We start from the raw sequence: 25,522 nt of genomic DNA, 5'->3' as shown, positions 1-25,522 counted from the left end.
TATTGTACACAAGGCTGAAATTAAAATGAAAGTGCAGACATCTCTTCAACATACTGCTATTATTTCCTTTGAATATACATCCAGTAATGGGATCACTGGATTATATGAAGTTCTAAGTTTTTGATGAACCTCCATACTGTTTTTGTAATGGCTGTACTAATTTATGTTTCCATCATAGTGTGCAAAGGTTTCCTTTACTCCACACCCTTACCAACATCTGTTACCATTCATCTATTTTGATGATCGTATTCTGACAGGTGTGAAGTAATATCTCTTTCTGATTTTAATTTGAATTACTGTGATTATTAGTGATTTTGAGCATATTTTCATATACCTGTTGTCCATTTGTTTGTCTTATTTTGAGAAATGTCTATTCAGGTCCTTTGCCCATTTTTAACTGGATTGTTTTCCCGCTATTGAGTGGTTGGAGTTCTTTATATATTTTTGTATTAATCTTTTATCAGATGTATAGTTTGCAAATATTTCCTCCAATTCCTTAAGTTCTCTCTTTACTTTGTTGACTGTTTCCTTTGATGTGTAGAAGCTTTTTAGTTAGATATAATTCCATTTCTATATTTTTGCTTTTGCTGTCTGTGTTTTTGGTGTCATATTTATGAATCATTGCCAGATCCAACGTTGTGGAGCTTTTTCCTATATTTTCTTCTAATAATTTTATAGTTTCAGGTCTTAGTTTTAAGTCTTTAGTCCATTTTGCATTGGTTTTTTATATTTTGTGAGACAAGGGTCTAATTTTGTTCTTCTACATGTGAATATCCAGTTAGTAAACATCCTTTATTGTCACAAATCAATTGACTATAAATGTGTCCATTTATTTTTGGGCTCTTTGTTTCATTGGTCTATGTGTTTTTATGTCATTATCATGCTGTTTTGATTACTATAGCTTTGTAGTATATTTTGAAGTCAGGTATTGTGATGCCTCCAACTTTGCTCTTTTCACTCAGAATTGCTTGGGTTTTAAGGTCTTATGTGGTTTCTTATAAATTTTGTGGGGAAAAGAAAGACCAGACTGTTACTGTGTCTATGTAGAAAGAAGTAGACATAAGAGACTCCATTTTGTTCTGTACTAAGAAAAATTCTTCTGCCTTGAGATGCTGTTAATCTGTAACCCTACCCCCAACCGTGTGCTCCCTGAAACGTGCTGTGTCAACTCAAGATTAAATGGATTAAGGGCTGTGCAGGATGTGCTTTGTTAAACAAATGCTTGAAGGCAGCATGCTTGTTAAGAGTCATCACTCCGTAATCTCAAGTACCCAGAGACACAATACACTGCGGAAGGCCGCAGGGACCTCTGCCTAGGAAAGCCAGGTATTGTCCAAGGTTTCTCTCCATGTAATAGTCTGAAATATGGCCTCGTGGGAAGGGAAAGACCTGAACATCCCCCAGCCCGACACCCATAAAGGGTCTGTGCTAAGGAGGATTAGTAAAAGAGAAAGGCCTTTTTGCAGTTGAGATAAGAGAAAGGCATCTCTCTCCTGCTGTCCCTGGGCAATGGAATGTCTTGGTGTAAAACCCGATTGTATATTCCATCTACTGAGATAGGAGAAAACTGCCTTAGGGCTGGAGGTGAGACATACTGGCGGCAATACTGCTCTTTAAGGCATTGAGATGTTTATGTATATACACATCAAAAGCACAGCACTTTTTTCTTTACCTTGTTTATGATGCAGAGACATTTGTTCACATGTTTTCCTGCTGACCCTCTCTCCACTCTTACCCTATCGTCCTGCCACATCCCCCTCTCCGAGAAACGCCTGATAATGATCAATAAATACTGAGGGAACTCAGAGACTGGTGCCAGCGCGGGTCCTCTGTATGCTGAGCACCAGTCCCCTGGGTCCACTTTTCTTTCTCTATACTTTGTCTCTGTGTCTCTTTCTTTTCTCAAGTCTCTCATTCCACCTGACAAGAAACGCCCACAGGTGTGGAGGGGGAGGCTACCCCTTCAAAATTGAAAATTGTTTCTCTATTTTCATGCAAAATGTTATTGGGATTTTGATAGAGATTACATTGAATATGTAGATCACTTTAGCCACTATAGATATTTTAACAATATTAACTATTCCAGTTCTTGAACATGGTTTATCTTTCCATTAATTTGTTTCCTTTCATTCCTGCAACAATGCTTTATAGTTTTCAGTATACAGATCTTTCATCACCTTGGTTAAATTTATTCCCAAGTATTTATTTTTTGTAGATATTGTAAATAAGACTGTGTTCTTGATTTCTTTTTCATACAGTTTGTTGTTAGTGTAGGAAGAGCTACTGATTTTTGTATATTGATTTTGTATCCTGCAACTTTACTGAATTTATTTATTAGTTGTAAATTTTTGTTGGACACTAGGGTTTTCTATATATATGATCAAGTCATCTGCAGAGACAATTTAACTTCTTTTCTGAATTTGATACTTTTTATTTCTTAGTATTGCATAAGAAATTTTTTCTTCACTGCTATTAGTAGAAATTTATAACTTTATTGATTTTACAAAAAGCCTACAATTGGTTTTCAAAGTGACTGAATATAGAATCTGTGATAACTGTAATGGTGTTTCAGGGCCTCTGATGTCAGGAGTGTTATCACAGATTCTGTATAGAATCTTTCTGAAATGTCTTGGTTTTCATTTCATTTAACTTTCATATAGTTCAAATTACTCAATAAATTCCCTTTTGATTAACAAACGTTTTCTGTAAAAAATCAAATATTATTTCCAGACTTGCTTGTCATATAGTATCTGTTGCAACTATTTACCTCTGCTATTATAGCACAAAAGAAGCACGGACAACATTCAAACACATGGGCAAGGCTGTATTTCAATAAAACTTCATTTACAAGAAGAGGCAGGCGGCAGCTGGATTTAACCAACTGGCCACAGTTAAAGAACTATGATATAGAAAATGCCTCCAAGAATTTCCTCACAAGGAGAAAGGAATCTGGTACTCACCATCATAATTATCTGATGGCTGGTCATTAGTTTCCAAGCACATTGAGCCCACCCTGCTAATGGATGCACATACCACTGAGGTAACAGGAAGCACACTCCAGCAGAATGTCTCTGGTATTTGAAACAAAAATACTGCCGGAACAGCAAATATAAAGGGGATACTGATGGGACACTGGCTATATCTGCTCTTAGTGTCAATCTGCCTACATTCTATAGTTGTAGAAACCCAAAATGTGAAAACCTAGCCCCAGATTGTGTTGCTTTATTTTATGATTCATAAAAAATAGCTAGTATTTATTGGCAGTAAAAGATACCATATTTAGGGGTAGGAGACTGCAAGATGAGCACAGTACAGCTTATCAGAAAACTAAGACAGCATGGGAAAATATGAGATAATTGGAAACTTGTATATATATATACATGTATGTGTGTGTGTACTATATATGTACTACATACATTTAAGTGTGATATATGTGTGTGTATATACACATATAGAGATACACACAGCCTCATACATATAGGTTTTACCTTGTGAAATATAGGATGACTTAAGAGAATTGAGAGAATTTAATGGTATATTAAAACGTGGTGACAGCTGTTTATGTAGGGAGGAGGAATTCATGTAACTGTTGGGGGATAAATCATGAAGAAACTTTATTGAAATAGAGACAAATTGTTAAATATTATAAGATAATAACATTTAAAATAGATTAAGTATGTCATCTCACCTGTTGAAAATAATGTTCATTGAACATTTGATTGATGAAATTATAATCAGATGTATACATATATTTTAAAATGAATAAATGAAACAAATTTTGGTCATTCAAAAATTTGTAAATGCAGGAATGTCTGAGAAGGATTTAAAAACCTCATTATAATGTTTAGCAATTCTTGCAAGAACAAGAGATAGGGAAAAATTTGGATCACATTTAGTAAAAGTTTGTAGAGAAAATAGAGAATGAAGCCAAATGAGTTAGGAACTGAGATGTGGATAATAAAAAGGACTTCATTTAGCCAATATATTCAAAATCAATCTGCTGGCATGATTGGCAACAGTTATGCAAACCTAGTGTTAATGACAGACTCGCCTTCTCCATTTAAGAGTTGTGGGAATGTGATTTATACATCTTAACTCATCCTGTTTCTCATATTTCGGTTATAAATTAATGGCATTGTTGCATATATCATTTATATATACCATGACAAACATGTCTTATGTTTTATCAGAAACATAAAAATTGTGCTCCAGTTTCAATCTTTGTTACTCACATTTTTATTACCACAGTCACATTCTTCATTGGATTCCAAAATCCCATTACCACACACCGGTTGATTTTGATGTAATGGTTGCAAATTTGAAAGCTTCTGAAGGCATTTAGTCTCAAATTTTGAAACAAAATATCTATAGTCGTGCATGCTGCAGTTGCTAAAAATCTTTCTACCACTGGCACTCCTAAAATAAAATAATATTCCTCAGGCAAATAAACCTTGCTAATAAAACCACATCTAAACAACACTCCATACATAATCATGTAAATCACAAGATGGCCACCCCAAAATTTATACTTTAGCAGAGATTCAACCAAGGATAATTAAATTTTAATATTGCTTATCTTTAACATTCTCTTAAAAAATTGCATTAAAAACCTATTTTCTCATCAAAGTAATGCAATAAGGTATGGTGGTTAAATCTATGTATCTATATGTATGCATTTACATATCTTTATATCTAACCATCTATCTATTGTTCCCTCTACATAGTGTGCTCTTCTGTTATATAGTTCAAGCTTTCTTCCTTCTTTTTGTAGGGAATAGAAAGAGAGATCAGACTGTTACTCTGTCTATGTAGAAAGAGAAGACATAAGAAATTCCATTTTGACCTGTACTTTAAACAATTGCTTTGCTGAGATGTTGTTAATTTGTAACTTTGCCCCAGCCACTTTGCCCCAACCTTGAGCTCACAAAAACATGTGCTATATGGAATCAAGGTTTAAGGAATCTAGGGCTGTGCAGGACGTGCCTTGTTAACAAAATGTTTACAAGCAGTATGCTTGGTAAAAGTCATCGCCATTCTCTAGACTCAATAAACCAGGGGCACAATGCACTGCGGAAAGCCACAGGGACCTCTGCCCTGGAAAGCCGGGTATTGTCCAAGGTTTCTCCCCATGTGATAGTCTGAAATATGGCCTCGTGGGATGACAAAGACCTGACCGTCCCCCAGCCTGACACCCGTAAATGGTCTGTGCTGAGGTGGATTAGTAAAAGAGCCTCTTGCAGTTGAGATAGAGGAAGGCCACTGTCTCCTGCCTGCCCCTGGGAACTGAATGTCTCGGTATAAAACCCGATTGTACATTTGTTCAATTCTGAGATAGGAGAAAAACCGCCCTATGGCGGGAGGCGAGACATGTTGGCAGCTATGCTGCTTTGTTATTCTTTACTTCACTGAGATGTTTGGGAGGAGAGAAACATAAATCTGGCCTACGTGCACATCCAGGCATAGTACCTCTCCTTGAACTTAATTATGACATAGATTCTTTTGCTCAGATTTTTTTTTTTTTTTTTTGCTGACTTTCTCCTTATTATCACCCTGCTCTCCTACCGCATTCCTCTTGCTGAGATAATGAAAATAATAATCAATAAAAACAGAGGGAACTCAGAGACCGGTGCCGGTGCAGGTCCTTGGTATGCTGAGTGCCGGTCTCCTGGGCCCACTGTTTTTCTCTATACTTTGTCTCTGTGTCTTATTTCTTTTCTCAGTCTCTCGTCCCACCTGACGAGATATCCCACAGGTGTGGAGGGGCAGGCCACTCCTTCACATTTCAGTCAGATGTCTGCTCAAATGTTACCCTCCAGGGAGATCCTTCTTGACAACACTATCTTAAATTGTGCCCCCTCTTCATTCTCCTTCTACTTTCAATATTTTTCTATACAGCACTTTTGCATTATGTAAAAATAAGCTTCATTAATTTTTATTTTCAAAATTTCATCTCATATTACCTAAATTTCACACTAAAATATAAGTCCCGGGGAGATCTTTATTTACATGTTCACATGTATATTTCCACTAGTATATCTAGGAGAAATGTCTAATAGATGCACAACACACATTTCAAATATACTGTATGTGATATTGAACTACTTATGACAACCATGTCTGTTCTCAGTTGCTGAATACTCCATTCTTTCAGTTGCTAAGGCTGATAGCACTGGTGTGACCCTGGACTCTGTTCTTTCTCTCACAATCCATACCCAACACAAATACACATACACACTAGAATAGAACATAACCAATTAACAATTTTTATTTTGGTTACTTGTTAAAGTGATAATATTTTGGATCTATTGGGTTACATAAAATATATCATTAAAATATATTACCACAATTAATTTCACCTGATTATTTTAATTGTTTTTAATTGTTTAATTAAAACATAAAATTATGTTTAATTTTCATTATGTTTAATTGCTTCTAGAAAATTTAAAATTACATATGTGACTCAACATTTTATTTCTATTGGACAGCACCATGGTAGACAGTCATGTATTAGACAGCACTATAGCACTATGTTAGACAATCGTCTCAGATAGCAATACTTAAACAGCAAAATCTGAGATGACAGAGGTTCTGGGTAGCCCTTTAAGCCTCCAAGGAAAGAAATGTATAGTTTCTAAAGTTTCAGAGTTGAAAGTTTAAGAGCAAAAAGAAATGCCTTAGCTTATTTTAACAGCCATTTGTTGTGGAACAAATATGAAAAAGTAAGAGGAATATTACACAGAATAATGTTATTTAATCAGATTGTCTCTATTATTTCAAAATACTTTGTTTTAATAGGAATAAGTATTACCATACTTTTGCAAGACACTCTTATGCAAAAAGCTACAAATACTGAGCACTAAAATCTCTTCACACAAAATTAGTATATAAATAGATATGGACTCAGAAGTTATCTTCTACCTGGAGTATATAATTTCCAACAACTGAAAATTAAAAATATTGTTTACAAAATAAGACTTTTGTTTAAGATGGGTACAAAGCAACTAAGTTTTGAAACCTCTGCTTAAAAGTTGGGCATGACAAGAAAGAATATGAATGCGATGTCAGTGATGTGTATGTGTGTGCACAGACATAGATATAGATCAATCTATAGTATATATCCCTAAGTATACAGAATTTTTGTGTGATAACTTTAGAAGCATGATATAACTTTCTAGCCATTGATGTGGTGTCGAATATAAAAGTTTAAAAACATTATCACATTTTGGAAACAACCTTATAAAAATATAAGTGAAATTAATTAAGAAAACATCTTACACTGCTTCGTGATTCATGATGCATGTAGCTCTCAGACAGAAACACTGAGTGATGTCATCATATGTTAATCCTACATTAATGCCAAGCAGTTGAGCTATAATAACCGAAAATCCCTCCAAACCTATTGCATCTGGATACTAAAATAAAAGACATGAAAAAGAAAATTATTATGTGTGAAAACAAAAGTAATAACTTGAAATATTTTTACTCCTATCATATTTTCTATTTTAATACTTCTTATGTTAAGCATACTTCACAACAATTATTTTGGTATGCCATTTATTTATCTGCCTTAATTTATTGATTAAGAAGCATGAAACAAGTAATCAAACTATGATAGTCTCTGGTTTTAAATTTTGCACGCCAAAATTCTATAGCTTTGAACAGGTGGTATTTCTGATACAATACAACACGTTTATTTCACTTTCTCATTAAATCAGTTCATCCAATGAATAGATATCAATTCAGTGTACTCATGTGTCAGGCATTATGATAGATGGTAGGAATACAGTGGCATGTATGAAAGAAAAGGACTTTGTTCACATCTATAGCTTATATTGTAGAAAGAGAGAAAGACAATTAACAGTAATCTGCAATAAACTTTCTATGTAAAAATAGATTGTTACACATGCTTTTAAGAAAATAAAGTACTCCAATAGAAAATTTTATGGAGGGGTATAAAATAAGGTAGTTAAGTAAGGTAGTTAGAACATCTTCTTTGTGAAATTTATATTTAGGCTGAGATACAAAGTATGGGAAATGACCCAACATTATGTATATGTATAGGGGGCTGGAATGTGGACCTACCGAAAAGTTGTGTATAATGACTAAAGTGAAGAAATGACAGGACAGAAGCCAGAGAGTCAGACACAATCACAGTAAAGAAATTTGGGCCAGGTGCAGTGGCTTAGGCCTCTAATCCCAGTGTTTTGAGAAGCCAAGGCAGGAGGACTGCTTGAGGCCAGGAACTCAAGACCAGCCTGGGCAACATAGTGAGACTCCGTCTCTACAAAAAAAAATTAAAAATAGCCAGCAAGATGATGCACACTTGCAGTCCCAGCTATTTGGGAGAAGGCAGGAGAATGACTTGAGCCCAGGAGTTTGGGGTTGCAGTGAGCTGATTGCACCACTGTACTCCAGCCTGGGCTACAGAGTGAGACCCTGTCTCAAAGACCAAAACAAAACAAAAAATAAATTTGAAGTGAGAAGATATTTAAAAATGCTTGCTAACAGTGTGGACTCAAAGTGTTTTTCATATTATTTATCTTTGATAAATAAATAATGATATATTTCTTAGCTCTTTAATCATTACAAACAAAAATCTGAGAACATGTCTAATTTTTCTGTATCATTTAAATGTATAACTAGAAAATCTGTGTAATGCATAACTAAAAGAAAAAAGATTGTGTACATGTTTGTATGTATATGACTGAAAACACAGAATTGGCAATATGAAAAAATAAACTAATAAGTATCCTTTCCTATTATCCTGTAATAAATATGCTTAAAAGTTACAGTGTCAGAATTTGAAAGGGGTTGAAGCCAGAGCAGAATATGAGGAATGATACCTAGGCTGACCATCATGTTTTGGGGCAAGATACAAAAACCAAAAGCTAGACTTTTGATACTAGATCAGAGAGGGAAATATGGTCTTGCACTTCCAGCATAAATGGCACTCTTATAAAAAGAAGGTGTTTAGATAAAGTGACAGAGACACAGAAAGAACTTCATGTGAACAGAAAGGCAAATATTGAGGTAATGCATCCATAAGCCAAGAAATGCCAAAGATTGCCAGCAAACCACCAGAAGCTAGGGCAAAGGCAGAGAAAAGATTGTCTTTCGCAGCCCTCAAGAGGAACCACTCTGTTCATTTTGATTTCAGAACTCTATTTTATCCAGAACTGTGAAGTAATACATTTCTGTTGATCAAGTGCTCAGTTTGCGGTATTTTGTTATGGCAGCCCTGGAAATCTAATACAGACCCCCTAATATATCAAAACCCAAAGTAATATATCTTAAAAGTGCCCAGGAATGGGGAAGATACATTACATAGTGAGGAAAAGGTAAGAATTACAGCAAAGTTGTCATCAGAACAGTGCAAAAGAGTAAACAGGAGGAAAATCTCCTTAAAAGTGGCTCTAGATAAGGATGCCCTCTCTCAGCACTCCTATTCAACATACTATTAAAAGTTCTAGCAAGGCAATCAGGCAAGAGAAAGAAGGCATCCAAAGAAGTCAAACTATCCGTGTTTGCAGATAACATGATACTATCTCTAGAAACCCCACAATCTCATCCCAAATACGTCTTAAACTGATAAACAATTTCAGCAAAGTCTTAGAATACAAAATCATATGCAAAAATCACTGGTATTCCTATACACCAACAATAATCAAGCCAAGAGCCAAGTCATAAAGGGACTCACATTCACAATTGTCACAAAAAGAATAAAATACCTAGGATGCAGCTAACTAGGGAGGTGAAAGATCTCTACAAGGAGCATCACAAACCACTGTTCAAAGAAATCAGAGATGATAAAAACAAGTGGAAAAACATCCCATGCTCATGGACAGAAAGAATCAATATTGTTAAAATGGTCATGCTGCCCAAAGCAGTTTATAGATTCAGTACTATTGCTATTAAACTACCATTTACATTCTTCACAGAGCTAGAGAAAAGTATCTTAAAATTCATATGGAACCACAAAAGAGACTGACTAGAAAGGCAATTGTAAGCAAAAAACAAACAAAAAATGAAAACAACAAAAAAACAAAGCTGGAGACATCATGGTTGCTACCTGACTTCAAACTATACTATAGGGCTACAGTAACCAAAACAGCATGGTACTGATAGAAAAACAGACACCTAGACTAATGGAACAGAATAGAGATCCCAGAAATAATACCACAGGCCTACAACTATCTGACCTTCAACAAACCTAACAAAAACAAGCAAAGGGGAAAGAATTCTCTATTTAATAAATGATGCTGAGATAACTAGCCACAAGCAGAAGAATGAAACAGGGCCCCTTCCTTATATCATACACAAAAGTTAACTCAAGATGGATTAAAGACTTAAATGTAAAACTCAAAACTATAAAATCCCTGGAAGACAAGCTAGGCGGTACCATTCAGGACATAGGTAGGGGCAGAGATTTCATTATGAAGATGCCACAGCAATTGCAACAAAACCAAAAATTGACAAATGGGATCTAATTAAACTAAAGAGCTTCTGCACAGCATAGGAAACTCTCAATAGAGTAAACTCTCTACAGAATGGGAGAAAATTTTTGCCAACTATGCATCTGACAAAGGTTTAATATCTAGCATCTGTAGGGAACTTAAGGAAATTTACTAGAAGACAAAAACTAACAACTCCATAAAAATTGGGCAAAGGACACGAACAGGCATTTTTCAAAAGAAGAAATACATGTGGCCAACAATCATATGAGAAAAAGCTCAACATCACTGATCATTAGAGAAATGCAAATCAAAATCACAGTGAGATACCATCTCACACTAGTAAGAGTGGCTATTACTAAAAAGTCAAAAAATAACAGATGCTGGAGAGGTTGTGGAGAAAGAGGAACACTTATACACTGCAGGTGGGAGTGTAAATTAGTTCAGCCATTTTGGAAAACAGTGTGGTGTTTCCTCAAAGACCCAAAGACAGAAATACTATTAGACCCAGAAATTTCATTACTGGGTATATACCCAAAGGAATATAAATCATTCTAAATACTATGCGGCCATAAAAAAGAATGAGATTATGTCCTTTGCAGGGACATGGATGGAGCTAGAGGTCACTCTCCTTAGCAAACTAACACAGGAACAGAAAACCAAATACCACATGTTCTCACTTATAAGTGGGAGCTAAATGATGAGAACACATGGACACCTAGAATGATGAGAACATATGGACACCTAGAACACATGGACACCTAGACACATGGAACAACACACACTGAAGCCTATCAGAGGATGGAGGGTAGGAGGAGGGAGAGGATCAGAAAGAATAACTAATGGGTACTAGGCTTAATACCTGGATGTTGAAATAATCTGTACAACAAACTATATAACAAAGCTACAGTAACCAAAACAGCATGGTATTGGTACAAGAACAGACGCACAAACCAATAGAACAAAATAGAGAACCCAGAAATAAGACCACACACATACAACTGTCTGATCGAACAAAAACAAGCAATGGGGAAAGGATTGCCTATTTAATAAATGGTGCTGGGAGAACTGGCTAGCCATAAGCAGAAGAATGAAACTGGACCCCTTCCTTACACCATATACAAAACTTAAGATGGATTAAAGACTTAAATGTAAAACCCCAAACTGAAAAACCCTGGAAGACAAGCTATGCAGTACCATTCGGGACATAGACATGGGCAATGATTTCATGAAAAAGATGCCAAAAGCAATTGCAACAAAACCAAAAATTGACTAATTAAACTAAAGAACTTTTGCACAGCAAAAGAAATGATCAACAGAGTAAACAGACAACCTACAGAATGGGAGAAAATTTTTGCAATCTACCCATCTGACAAAGGTCTACTATCCAGCATCTACATGGAACATAAACAAATTAACAAGAAAAAAAAAACCATTACAAAGTGGACAAAGGACAATAACAGACACTTCTCATAAAAAAAAAATATGTGGCCAAAAATATGAAAAAAAGCTCAACATCACTGGTCATTAGAGAAATGTAAATCGAAACCACAATGAGATAGCACCTTACATCAGTCAGAATTGCTATTATTAAAAAGTCAATAAACAACAGATGCTGGCGAGGTTATAAAGAAAAAGGAATGCTTTTACACTGTTCATGGGAGTGTAAATTAGTTCAACCACTGTGGAACACAGTGTGGCAATTCCTCAAAGACTTAGAGGCAGAAATACTATTTGACTCATGAATCCCATTACTAACTATATACCCAAAGGAATATAAATCATTCTGTAATAAAGACACATGCACACATTTATTTATTGCAGCACTAGTCACAATAGCAAAGACATTGAATCAACCTAAATGGCCATCAAGATAGACTGGATAAAGAAAATGTGGTACATATACATCATGCAATACTATGCAGCCATAAAAGGAATGAGATTATGTCCTTTGCAGGGACATCGATGGAGCTGAAAGCCATTATCCTCAGCAAACTAATGCAGGAACAAAAAGTCAAATACCACATATTCTCACTTATAAGTGGGAGCTGAATGATGAGAACACATGGACACATGGGGGAACAACACACACTGGAGCCTGTTGGAGGTTGGAGGAGTGGGAGGTGGGAGAGGATCAGGAAGAATAGCTAAAGGATGCTGGGCTTAATATCTATGTGATGGAATGATATGTGCAGCTAAACAGCATGGCACACTTTTAACTAGGTAACAAACCTGCACATCCTGTACATGTACCCTTGAATTTAAAAGTTGGAATTAAAAAAATTAAAATTTTGTCTATCATATAACTTTCACATAATTTACTTCCCATTTTTCTTTGTCAGTAAATTATAGGAGCTCATTTGTACCAAAATGAGCAAAATATGAAAGAGGGATACACATAATACAAAGGAAACCAGATTGAAAATTCTCCAACCCTGTCTATGCATCAAGTGTAATGTAGATTGGTAAAACAGACAATTTCTCCAGAATGTCTCCAAGAAAGGAAAGAGGAATTTCTGAAACAAGGAGAAAACTAGAAGCAATGTATAATTTTATTAAATAGTTGTTGCGCAAATCAATATAATGCAATTATTAAATTTAGGAAGAACAAAAAGGCACACAATCAAGGCAATTTAATCTTAGTTCATTACTTGGCTCATTAGGGAATAAGACACAATTCAAATGAGATACATAATTATAGAGGGGGAACGAAGCGGTCGAAATATGGATATGATGAACTATTAAGATGTTACATTCTAAGTTCAATAATAGGAAGTCAATAGATAATACTCACATTTGAAGAGTCAGGAAACTTCATGGGCGTATTTTTAAGAAATACATGGTAAAAGAATGAACAAACTATTCCTACTCATAAGAACATAAATGATTGCTATAGACATAATATTGAGCAAAATAGAGCAGGCAAGAATACACACTGAGTTCTGCTTACATAAACTTCAAAAATAAGTAAAATTAAACAAAGGCAATAGGATAGTGGTTTCCTTTGGTATGGGTAATAGGTGGGAGGACGCATGATTCACAGGTACCTTCTGAAGTGTTGATAATATTCTATTTTTTATCTTTGTGGTGTTTATACCTATGCATAAACTCGATAAAAATTAATTGTGCTATAAACTTTGACTTGTGGAATTTTATCTATATACTATATTTTGTACTTCAACAAAACTTTCTTTGAAAAGAAATTAACATGGAGTTATGTGGTTACAAAGAAGAAATTTTCTAATTGAGAAAGATGATTTAAGGGTTGTAAATTTTGCAGGAAACAGTTTTATCAATATACAAATTTTCAATATCTAAAAACAATATATATTATTTATGCATTCATATATTAAAATAGCACAAAGTATGCGTAAAATTGCAAGCACAAATTCATGATTTTTGCTATTTATTGAACTTGGAGGAAATGTGCAGGAGGCTTTAACATTGCTCTAATGCTTTGTTTATTTAAAAATCTAAAGCAAATGCTCGTGTCCATTATGACCAGTTGGTGAGTGATTACACTAAGGTTTGTTCACATAATATTCTTTGTGTTTGAACTTTATAAATAAATAAACTTTCTGAGATTCTATTAATTTTGTCCCAATAAAATAATAATGAATATACATATACAGAAAAAGATCAAATGGTTTTACATTATTTAACTATTTAAATTAATACTTACAAAATATAATATAAGGCCTAAAAATAGTGATGTAAAGAAGAATAAAAATTACATACCATAGCAATACCTGCATCATAGCTTTTATTGCATACGGTGCCAGGAAATGTTGCTCCCACATATTTAGGATGTTTCCTGTAACTACATTATTATAATTTTTTATTAACGTAGTTATGCAAAACAATTTGTAAGCTTATGTATTAAATTAAACCTTCTTCACATAAAATTTTAAAAATGACTTTGCAAATATATAAAGCTTCAAACTAGGTAATATCTAATAAACATTACAAAATACTAAATACTAAATACTAAATCTAAATACTAAAATCATTGACTTTAATCAATTCACTTTAATACCAATGTAATTTCCTTGTATATCTCCTAAAATGGATATAATTTTATTAGCTCAAATTCAACTGTTTGGTTATCAAAAGTTAAAGAGAAAATAATTTTTAATTTGTGGAAGAAGCAATCTTACTAGTCCTAAAGATAAGCATTTTTAAATATTAAATATTAAAAAAACCCAAATCCCTCCTAGTAAAAAGTAGACATGAAATGTATTAATTTATCATGAATAATTTTAACTGAATAGTCTCCGTTTTTACATCATTCATAAACTAAGGATTATATGTTTTCTGTAGTAAAGTCAACATCACAGAAGTTCATGAAATGCAGGTTTTTGAAATAATACTTACACTTCAAACTATTCTAATACAAAACTGATTATTGTTACTTTTATTATATTTTTAAGTACACTAGCACCTCTATGACAAAGGCTACTAATTTTTAAACACTTTCAAAGGGGCTTACAAAAAACTGAAGAACGCAATAAATTCACTAAATTACCAATTTAAAATAATTATGCAGATATCTTTATTAATGTAGAACATTGTGCTTACACAAGTAAGTATGCTATGTCATGGGGCCGTAGGATGAGATAGTCCCGTTTCCATGCCAAAAATCTTTGTAATATATCATCAGCATCCCCACTGGTGGAAATCTGGTTTTCATTTGACCACAATTCCAAGGAAGACAGTATAACAGTCAATTTGAACTGGGTAAACATCTAAAAATAAGATGTATTGTACATTTTTAAAGAAACAAGTTATTACATTTAAAAGGTACATTAAAAAATAAACAACATGTTCCAGTATTTTCAGTATTAAACTAATAAAAAGTATTTAAGTTATTCATTGGCCAAGATAGAACCCAAATTATATTAAAGAAACTTTCATGAAAATGGAAATGTGAAAAAGTAAAAACTTACAGTGTTGACAAGCCCAATAACCTGGACAATTTTTTGTGTTACAGCCATCATTTCAGATCCCATATAATCATACTGAAAAAGAAATTTTATTTTTCATGAAGGTATTATTTTGAATCCATGTGAATGAAATGATATTTAGGCATTGTATTAGATATTATAAGTAATCTAGAGCTGTTTTAAAGTACATAGGAGAATGTGTGCAGATTTGAGCAAATTCTACACTATTTTATATGAGACAAGATTTTATGGATTATATATTATGTATATACATATATATATATATATAATACACACACATGCGGAAATATTATTAAGCTTTGAAAATGGTTGTCCTGTCATTTGTGAAAACATGGATGAATCTGGAGGACATTATGCTAAGTGAAATAAGCCAGATGCAGAAAAGAAAATACTACATGATCTCACTTATATATGGTATCTAAACAAAACAAAACAAATATATTCAAATACATGGAAACAAAGTGAAAAGGTGGTTGTCAAGGGGCAGAGGGCTGAGTGTGGGGAGAAATGTGGAAACGGCATTCATAGGATACAAAGTTTGGGTTATGTAGAATAAGTAAGTCTAGAGACCTAATGTACAAAGCAAGAACTACAATTAACAATATTGTTTTATATACTGAAAATTAGCTAAAAGAGTAGATTTTAGGTACTTTTACCATAAAAATGTAACACTATGTATATAAAAACATTATGATGTATACAGTATACATCTTAAACATATATACTTTTAAAAAGAATAAAAGGTTAGAGAGAAGATATAAATTGCCAACATCGGGAATGAAAGAGGATTATAATATCAAAGGATGATAATAAAGTATGAAAGTACTGATGTCAATAACTTATTACATTTTAATACATTTGAAAATATTATTTAAAATGGCATTTGCCAAAATGGCCAAAGATAAAGTTCAAAGAATATATAATCATATAACTATTAAAGTGGATTCTGTAATTTTAAACCTTCCCATTAAAATATCAGGTTAATAAAGAAATATAAGGGTTAATTGTTGGACAGGTGCAGTGGCTCATGCCTATAACCCCAACACTTTGGGAGACTGAGGCGTGGACAACATGGTGAGACCTCATCTCTTTAAAAAATTTTAAAAAATTATCCAGGCATTGTGGTGCATGCCTGTAGTCCCAGCTACTTGGAAGGATGAGGCAGAAGAATTGGTTGAGGCCAGAAGTTCGAGATTGCGGTGAGCTATGATTTTGTCACTGCACTCCAGGCTGCATGAGAGAGTGAGGCCCTGTCTCTCTCTCTCTCTCTCAAAAAAAAAAAAAAAAACAAAAAAACTTAATGGTTACAGATATTTAAATAATAAGTAAAGAATAAGTAAAGGCATTTGTACAAAAATCATTCAGAATGTAGGAAAAGGGCAGACATTGTAATCAGTTTTATGAAACCAACACTGCTTTAACAACAGCTTAACAAGAAAAGGTCTTTTTTGGATATTCTTGTCAAATATAAAATGGATTCTCAATGTAACCACGAGAAAACTCAGGCAAGTCCAAACTGAGAAACATTTCTAGAAAATAACTGGCACGTATTCTCCAATCATGCCAAGGTACATGAAAGACAAAGATCATAGTAATGCCACAGATTGGAGTAGAAAAAAGAAACATGTCAACTCAATGGAATGTAGGATCTTATAATTGAGGACTGAATTAGGAAAAAGACACTTGTGGGAAAAATGTCAAAAATTTTATAATAGTTGTTAATAATGTAGAAACATTAACTTTTATGTTTTGATTACTATATTATGATTATATAAGAAGTTAACAGGAGAAGTTGTGAGAAGAATCTTTACTGTTTCTTAACTTTCATGTAAGTCTAAAGTTCTTTCAAAATAATAAGTTTAAAATAATAAAATGCAGCTAAAGAGCAAAGAGGGATATCTCACCAATATTATTAGTGAACATTAGAAATGCTGATACTACAAATATACCAATTTTTAAAAGATAAAAGAATGTGTTACAAATTCATTCTAAGAAATTTGATAATTTAGATCATTTTAAAAATCTACTTGAAAACCTATGCCTTAGTCCATTTGCCCTGCTACAAAAGAATAACACAGACTGGGTATTATAAAAAAGAGAAATCTATTTCCTCACATTTCTGGGAGTGGAGAAGTCCAAGAACAAGTTGCTAGCATCTGGTCTGGTGAGGGCCTTCTTGCTGTATCCTCACATGGCAGAAGGCAGAAGAGCAAGCTACACAGTGCTTTTATAAGGGCCTTAATCTCATCTGTAAGGGAAGAAGTTCTTGTGCACTAATCACCTCTAAATGGTCCCATTCCTTAATACCATCACATTGGCCATTAAGTTTTAATACCTGAATTTTGGAAGGAACATATTCAAACCCTAACATTCCACCCCTAGTTTCCCAAAATTCATGTCATTCTCACGTACAAAATACCTTCATCCCATCCAAATAGTCCTAAAAAATCCTAACTTGTTCTATCATCAACTTTAAAGTCTAATTTCAAAATCTCACCTAAACATTATATGAGTAAGACTCAAGGCAAGATTTATTCTGTGGCAAATTCATTTCCAGCTGTGAGTCTATGAAATTGAACAAGTTATATGACTCCAAGATACAATGGTGGGACAGACATAGAACAGACATTCCCATTTCAGAAAGAAGAAAGAGTCAAGAAGAAGGGAATAGCAGGTCCCAAGCCAATGCAAAACCCAACAGAGCAAACAATATTAAATCTTAAGGCCTGCAAGTGATCCTCTTTGACTCCATGACCCACCCATGAGACACACTGGGGTGGGATTTGAGCCCCAAAGGCTTTGAGTGGCACCACCCTAATAGCTTTGCTGTGTGCAGCCCATGTTTCAGCTCTCACACATTGAAAATGCATGCATGCAGCTTTCCCAGGTGTTCCTTCCTGGTGGCTCTATAGTTCTGGGGTGTTGTGGGTGGCCCAGCACCTATGTCTCTGCTGGGCATTGCCTTAGTGGGGTCTCTCTGAGGCATCCTTTGACTTATAGGTGGAAGTAGCCATGCCACCACAGCTCTTGTACTCTGTGAGCCTGGAGAGTTAGCACCAGGTGGACACAGCCAAGGTTCACAGTCTGCACCCTTTGAAACCACAGTCTGAGATGTACCTGGGCCCAGCTGAGCTAAAGCCAGGGCAGCAGAGAAGTGCCTGGCTGTGATGCAAGGATCTTAGACCTGAGGTGGCCCTGGTGTGCAAGTCTCAAGGTCCTATAAGCATTCTGGCTTCTCTCTTTAACCTGTCTTGCTTACAAATCCCCAGCACTCTGGGCTTGTAATGGGAAGGCAGCCTTGAAGATCTCCAAAATGTCTTTGGGGTTATTCTCCTCTTGTGTTGATAAATAGCAGCTGACTTGCTCTATCCACACAAATTTTCTTTAAAGGTCACTTGACACACTCTTGCTATTCTCTCCCATACATACTTCCCCCAACCCCCCATCCCCCACCTTTTTTTTTTTACAGGGCAAGGCTGAGAGTTTTTCAAATCTTTACATTCTTCTTCCGTTTTAATTATAAATCCATATTTAAACCATTTATCTTGTCTCAAATTTTACTATAAATAAGTAGGAAAAGCCATGCAGCATCCTGAACACCTTGCTGCTTAGAGATTTCTTTTGCCAAATACCTGAGTTCATCATTCTTAAGTTCTGACTTCCACAAAGTTGTACAGCATGGGCATAATTCAGCCAAGTGATTGGCCACTTTATAACAAGAGTGGCCTTTCTCCCAGTTTCCAATACCTTGGACCTCACTTCCATCTGAGCTCTCATAAGAACAGCCTTTACTGTCCATATTTCTACCAGCATTCTGTTCATGACCACTTAAGTAATTTCTAAAAACTGTTCATAACCACTAATCTCTAAAAAGATTCACAACTTCCCTACTTCTCTTCTTATGAGCTCTCATCAGAATCACCCTTCATTCTCCATTTTCAGTAATACAAGCTTTTTCCATTATTTACTTCAAAACAGCTCCTGCTTCAACCCATTGCCAGGTACCAAAACTATTTCCACATTTTTAAGCATTTGCAGTGGCAACGCCCACTCCTGATACCAATTTCTGTCTTGGTCCATTTGTGCTGCTATGACAGAATATGACAGATTGGGTAGTTTGTAAAGAACACAGATTTATTGTTCATAGTCCTAGAGGCTGAGAAGTCTCACATCAAGGCACCACAAACAGGTCTGGTGAGGACCTTTTTGCTATGTCCTCGTGGGAAGGAAAGCAGAAAGGCAAGCTACAGAATGCTGCATGAAGTCTCTTTTATAAGAGACTTAATCCCATACACGAGGGAAGAAGCTTTCATGACAGAATTGCCTCATGCCTTAAAGTCATAACATTGGCCATTATGTTTCAATACATGAATTATGAAGGGGACACATTCAAACCATAGCAATCTAACTTGTAGAAAGTAAAACAAGTTTAAAGAAAATACCAACTTCCCTATGTATATCATATGTAAAGAAATTTAATGTGTACTTTAAAATATTTCCTCAAAGAAAACTTAAGGTCTACAGGGTTTCAGAGTAAATTCTTCCAACTATATGTGGAAGGGGTCATACTTATAATATCTAAATTCTCGAAGAGACTATAAGAAGAAGAAAACTCACTAACTTATTTGATGAGGCTAGGATAATCTTGATAACAAGGAGAAAAATCATAAGAAAGGAATATAGCATACCATTATTTCATGAACATAAACCCTAAAATCAAAAACAAAATATTAAATAAAAGATCCAGTTATTTGTAAAAATTGATTAAAATGTGATAAGTAGGGTGTATTTTAGAAAAACAAGTATGGTTCTCTATATCCATTGATTATCTCTGTAAGAGCAGAAAAAAAATTTGATGAAAAACAGCTATCCATGACAAAAATCTTGGAAAACAGGGAATATAAGGGAGCCTTCCCAATATTATAAAGATCACCTACCAAAAACTAAGAGCTAACATGAAACTTAGCGAAAATAGTTAATCTGTAAGTTAGGGGAAAATTTAGGAATATACACATCAGTCTATTTAACATTGTACTGCAGAGTCAAGCAAGGACAATAAAACAATAAAATGAAATAAAAATAAAATAAATAGATAAATTACTAAATACATGTATACATAAATGCAAAAAGGAGTAAAAATTGAAAAAGTAAAAAATTAAAAATTAAAATTTGAAATTAAAACAATTAAAATTCATAAATAATATGTGTACATAGAACATTAAAAAATCTACAAAAAATGAAACACAAGAATTAACAAGTAAGTTATGCAAAAAATAACAGGATATAAGATAAATTGTGTGTCAACTATGTTTTCATAAACCAGGGCAAAAATACTTAAATGTTAAATTAAGAATACCATTTACTAGGGCATCACAAAATCATCAAATGCATAACAATAAAACTAACAAAGATGTTCAAGAACACTATAGAACACTGACGAAAGGAATTAACAAAAAATGTAAAGATGTATGTGAGGGGGTTCTCCTTATTCAGAGATTGGATGACTCAATATTGTTAAGTTCACAATTCTTTCCAAAGTGAGCTAACCATTCAATGTAATTCCAAAATCAAAATTACAGTATTTTTGGAAAATTTTAGAGGGTGATTCTAAAATGGATTTAAATAAAAGGGGCCCAGAATAGTCAAAGCAATAATTAAGATTAGAAAAAGGACAAAACCAAATAAATTATATAACAATAAAGCTACAGTAATGAACACAGTGAATTATTGATTCAATAAAACAGAAATAGGGCAATGGAAGTGAACAGCAACCTAAGGAATAGGCCACACACAATTCTACTACATAATTTTTAAAAATTGCTAACACAACTGAATGGAGTAAGAGACATTTTCCGTAAGTGGAGATGGAGCAAATGGATGTCTATATGGAAAAAAGAGAACCCTGCCTCACAGCGTACACATTTCTCAATTAAAAATATACCATAAAACTTATTTTAAAAGGTAAAGAAAAATACATAAAATGATATGGAAGAAAGTAAAATTATGTCCTTGGAATAAGAAAATATTTCTTAAAAACAAAAGGAAATTAAGAAAACATAAATTGGACTTAAATTAACTGTGGTTCAGAATGCATGTCTATCAAAAGACATCATTAAATGAGTGTAAAATTAAGCCACAGACTGGAAGAAAATAGCCTTAATACAGCTATGTGAAAAAGTCCTCATATTTGGAATATATAAGGAATCCCCACAAAATAGTAAGGAAACTATTAAAATGGGTAAAAACTTATACATTTACTCTTCAAAAAATCCAAATAATAAACAATGGTATGAAAATATGCTCAAACTCAATCATGTGTTAAATGCACCTAAAAACCACCATATGATATCACTATATATCCACTAAAATGGCTAAGATTTTTTAAAGTTTATAAATTGTAATGTTTGTAATGATACAGAATTCCTGGACCTTTCATACAATGCTGATAGAATACGAAATTAGTATAATAACTTTTCAACTGTTTGCCAATATTGTCTAAAGGTAACATACCAATCCCATGATATAACAATTTCACTCCTAGGCAGATACCAAAAGAAATTATGTCTACCAAAAGACATGAGCAAGATTGGTGATAATTTTATTCATAATAGCACCAAATTGTGGTATTCTTCACGTTAGTATACAAGAAATAAACTACTGTTATGGGCAACAATGTGAATAAATCTTAAAGACATTATATTAACAAAATAACCTAGATGCTATAGAATATATAATCTACAATTTACACTTTTGGATCTACCTGATTGTATTATATTTATCTGCTAAATGCTAGTCATTCATCTAAAAATCTATTCTATGAAGGCTTTCTTTAACAATTCCTACATCTTTCTCAATTCTATCCTGTTACTTTGTGAGTATATATATAGATATATAAGTATATATATAACTTATATATACACATACATAATGTACGTAGTGCATCATAATTATTTGGTTGCATATCTGTCTTTTCCATTAAAATATGAATTCTTGAAAGTAGAATTTCCAGTGATTAGTCTGTGTTTTGCATTTTGTAAATACATAATAGTACTAATTTTAAAAATAAATATACATTTAAAACCAGAAGTGTATTTATTCAAAAACTATGCTGAAACATATTTTAAGAATAATAAAAAATATAAACACTACTATTATTGAAGTGAAATTTTTGTTAGCAATAAAGGTTTTAAAATGACATTAAGGCAACAAACTGAATTAGTTGAAAACTTTGCAAAAGAGAAAATAACAAGTGAATATGCTTTATAAGATGGTAAAAATGTGTATTCAATAAAACAATGTGACCAGAAAGGATGGAGCAGATTGAGAGAAAGGATGGCCCATTAGGAGTTAAAGTCAAAGAGATACTGAGTGAGCTGGAGTGGAGGAAGCAGATAGTGTAGGGCATTCTAGGCTAGTTTGGGCTGTTACTCATAATTGGTTGTAAAAGGTCACAAATGTTGATTTATGTAACACCCCTAAAATAAAATATCTTTTATTTTAAAATATTAAGAAAATTGTATTATGTCTTTAAAATTAAAACAAAACTTTCACTAAGTTATAAAAAGAAAGAAAGAGTGAAAGAAAGAGGAAGGAAGGAAGCAAGGAAGGAAGGGAGGGAGGGAGGAAAACAAAGGGAGTGAGTGAAGGAGGGGTAGAGGAAGGAAAGGGAAGACAGAGGGGAGGGGAGGAAAAGAGAGGAGAGGGAGAAAATAAGGAGACAATGGAGGAAGGGAAAGAAGGAGGAAGAGAGAAAAGGGAGAAGACAGGAAGGCAAGAAGGAAAGTTCTTTCTTGAAAGCATACTTAGTTCCTTCTTGAAAGACCTCTTGAAAGCATACTTACCAAAGCTTTTTCCACTATAATGTATATTTCCAGATATTGGGGTAATAGTTTTGAAAGATTTTTTATCTGGAAAACAACAACAACAGAGATTTATAAAATGTTAACATATATTGAATTTAAGAGAAAAAGATGACATGTAAAGACAGCAAAAAATTGCATATAAGATTTTCATGAGGACTTAAGTATAAAAATTAATTCCGATGTAGAAAATTTTACTTCAAAACATATTCCAAGCTTAAAATATTTACAATGAACCTGCTAGAGTAATGTAAGGGTCTAGTCTCCGTTAATGCTGAATGAGAAAAAAAAAACATAAACATAAAAATACAACTTCTGCTGTCTTCATCTGCTGACAACTCTACACTTTGAACATTTTTCACTGACTGTCTTATGAGGGACTATAGCAACACTAACTGTGGCATACTGAAAATTGTCCATTCATAAAGATATAGGAAATATTTGAGAACTCATAGTCTACACTGAAATTCAGGTAAATATTGTGATTTGTCTATTAAAAATTGATGATTTATAGGTTATTATCTTAGCACAATCAATAATTATTGCTTTATATCAAATGACACACAAAGCCTATGCTCTGGACCTATTGAATTATTTCTGATATTTTACATTCTGTTCTTCCCTGTGTACTCATATGATTATCACCTATAAATCATCAATTATTACATCCTCATTTAACACTTTATTGATAATTTTACATGAGCTTTATTTCTAACAAGCTGAAGTGCCTTCTCACATATAGAAACTTCGGAGAAATTTCTTCTTTGATAGCATATTTACTAGCCACAAAATACAAGAGTAAAGAGGGTGTTGAATCTGCAATAGAATAGTCTAAGTTAAAATAAGTAAACAAGCAAACAAATAAGCCAAACTTACTGGATAGAGTCTCTGTTTAAATAGGTTGGTTTATATTTCCATGGGAAAGTAAAGTATGCCTCATCTCATATATCTATTGTTGTTTATCTATCTATCTATCTATCTATCTATCTATGTATCTATCTATTGATCTATCAGTCTATTCATCATCTAAATCTATCAGTCTATCGTTTATCAAGACATACATGTTTATTTATCTATCCATCTATATATCCTCTCTTTGTGTATACATGTATACTGCAATTTTGTAAAAAAGGGGACTCTCATTTTTTTTCAATATTCTAAGATATGTGAGTTTGGTCTTTTAAACTTTTGTTATTGGTGTGTTTTTTGTGATCATACTATTGCATGACCATACAACTTATTGCTCAAACTGAAATAATGTTGAGTGAGAAAAGGGGGCACTAAAATAATCAAAATTATATAATTATTAAAATTGATATTTAATGACTAAAAAGTTTAACTTTCTAAGCAGAAACCTTGCAAACAAGAAGTGTTGACATTCATCTTTAGTCTCTTTATAAAGAATAACTCTGCCAAGAATTTTGTAGCCAGCAAAACTAAGTTTTATAAATGAAGGATAAGTAAAGTCTTTTTCAGACAAGCAAATGCTAAGGGAATTTGTTACTACTAGATCAGCCCTAGAAGAAATGCTAAAAGGAGTTGTACATCTTAAAACAAAATGTCAATATACACCAGAATAGGACCTCTTGAAAGCATACAATGCATAGGACCTATAAAACAATAACACAATGAAGAATACAAAGTATCTTTGTGACAATCAGCATGACTGGAACAGTATCTCACATCTCAATATTAATGTTGAATGTAAGTGGTCTAAATACACCACTTAGAAGACACAGATTTGCAGAATGGATTAAAAAAAAATCACAAACCGAACATCTGCTGTCTTCTAGAGACTCACCTAACATGTAAAGATTCTTATAGATTCAAGGCAAAGGGGTGGAAAGGACATTCCAGACAAATAGAAACTAAAGGCAAGTAGGAGGTGCTATTCTTAGATAAAATAGACTTTTAAGCAAAAACAGTTTTAAAAGACAAAAGGATGTTGATATGGTTTGACTGTGTCCCCACCCAAATATGGTAATAATCCCCATCTGTCAAAGGTGGGGTCAGGTGGGGATAATTGAATCATGGGGGCAGTTTCCCCCATACTGTTCTCATTGAAGTGAATAAGTCTCATGAGATCTTCTGCGGGAGTTCCCTTGCCCAAGCTCTCTTGCCTGCTGACATGTAAGATGTCCCTTTGCTCTTCCTTCATCTTCTGCCATGATTGTGAGGTCTCCCCAGCCATGTGGAGCTGTGAATCCATGAAACCTTTTTACTTTATAAATTACGCAGTCTCGGGTAT

The 25,522-nt window shown here is 33.7% G+C and overlaps 1 protein-coding gene across 1 annotated transcript in view; it reads right to left on the bottom strand.

Annotated features, from left to right (window-relative positions):
• The window catches only part of ADAM18 (ADAM metallopeptidase domain 18), a 153,022-nt gene that overhangs the window by 84,897 nt on the left and 42,603 nt on the right, over positions 1-25,522 (bottom strand). Inside the window, exons 7-12 of the mRNA XM_016959382.3 lie at positions 23,257-23,322; positions 15,398-15,469; positions 15,030-15,196; positions 14,190-14,271; positions 7,276-7,412; positions 4,233-4,416 (exon numbers count right to left, since the gene is read on the bottom strand). Coding sequence (XP_016814871.2) covers positions 4,233-4,416; positions 7,276-7,412; positions 14,190-14,271; positions 15,030-15,196; positions 15,398-15,469; positions 23,257-23,322 — 708 coding nt within the window. The remainder of the gene's footprint in view (positions 1-4,232; positions 4,417-7,275; positions 7,413-14,189; positions 14,272-15,029; positions 15,197-15,397; positions 15,470-23,256; positions 23,323-25,522) is intronic.

This window comes from Pan troglodytes, chromosome 7 (genome assembly GCF_028858775.2).
Source record: "Pan troglodytes isolate AG18354 chromosome 7, NHGRI_mPanTro3-v2.0_pri, whole genome shotgun sequence".
In the NCBI taxonomy this organism is placed as follows: domain Eukaryota; kingdom Metazoa; phylum Chordata; class Mammalia; order Primates; family Hominidae; genus Pan; species Pan troglodytes.
The sequence above is the reverse complement of the archived record's forward strand: the minus strand, read 5'-3'. Positions and strand labels throughout refer to the sequence as shown.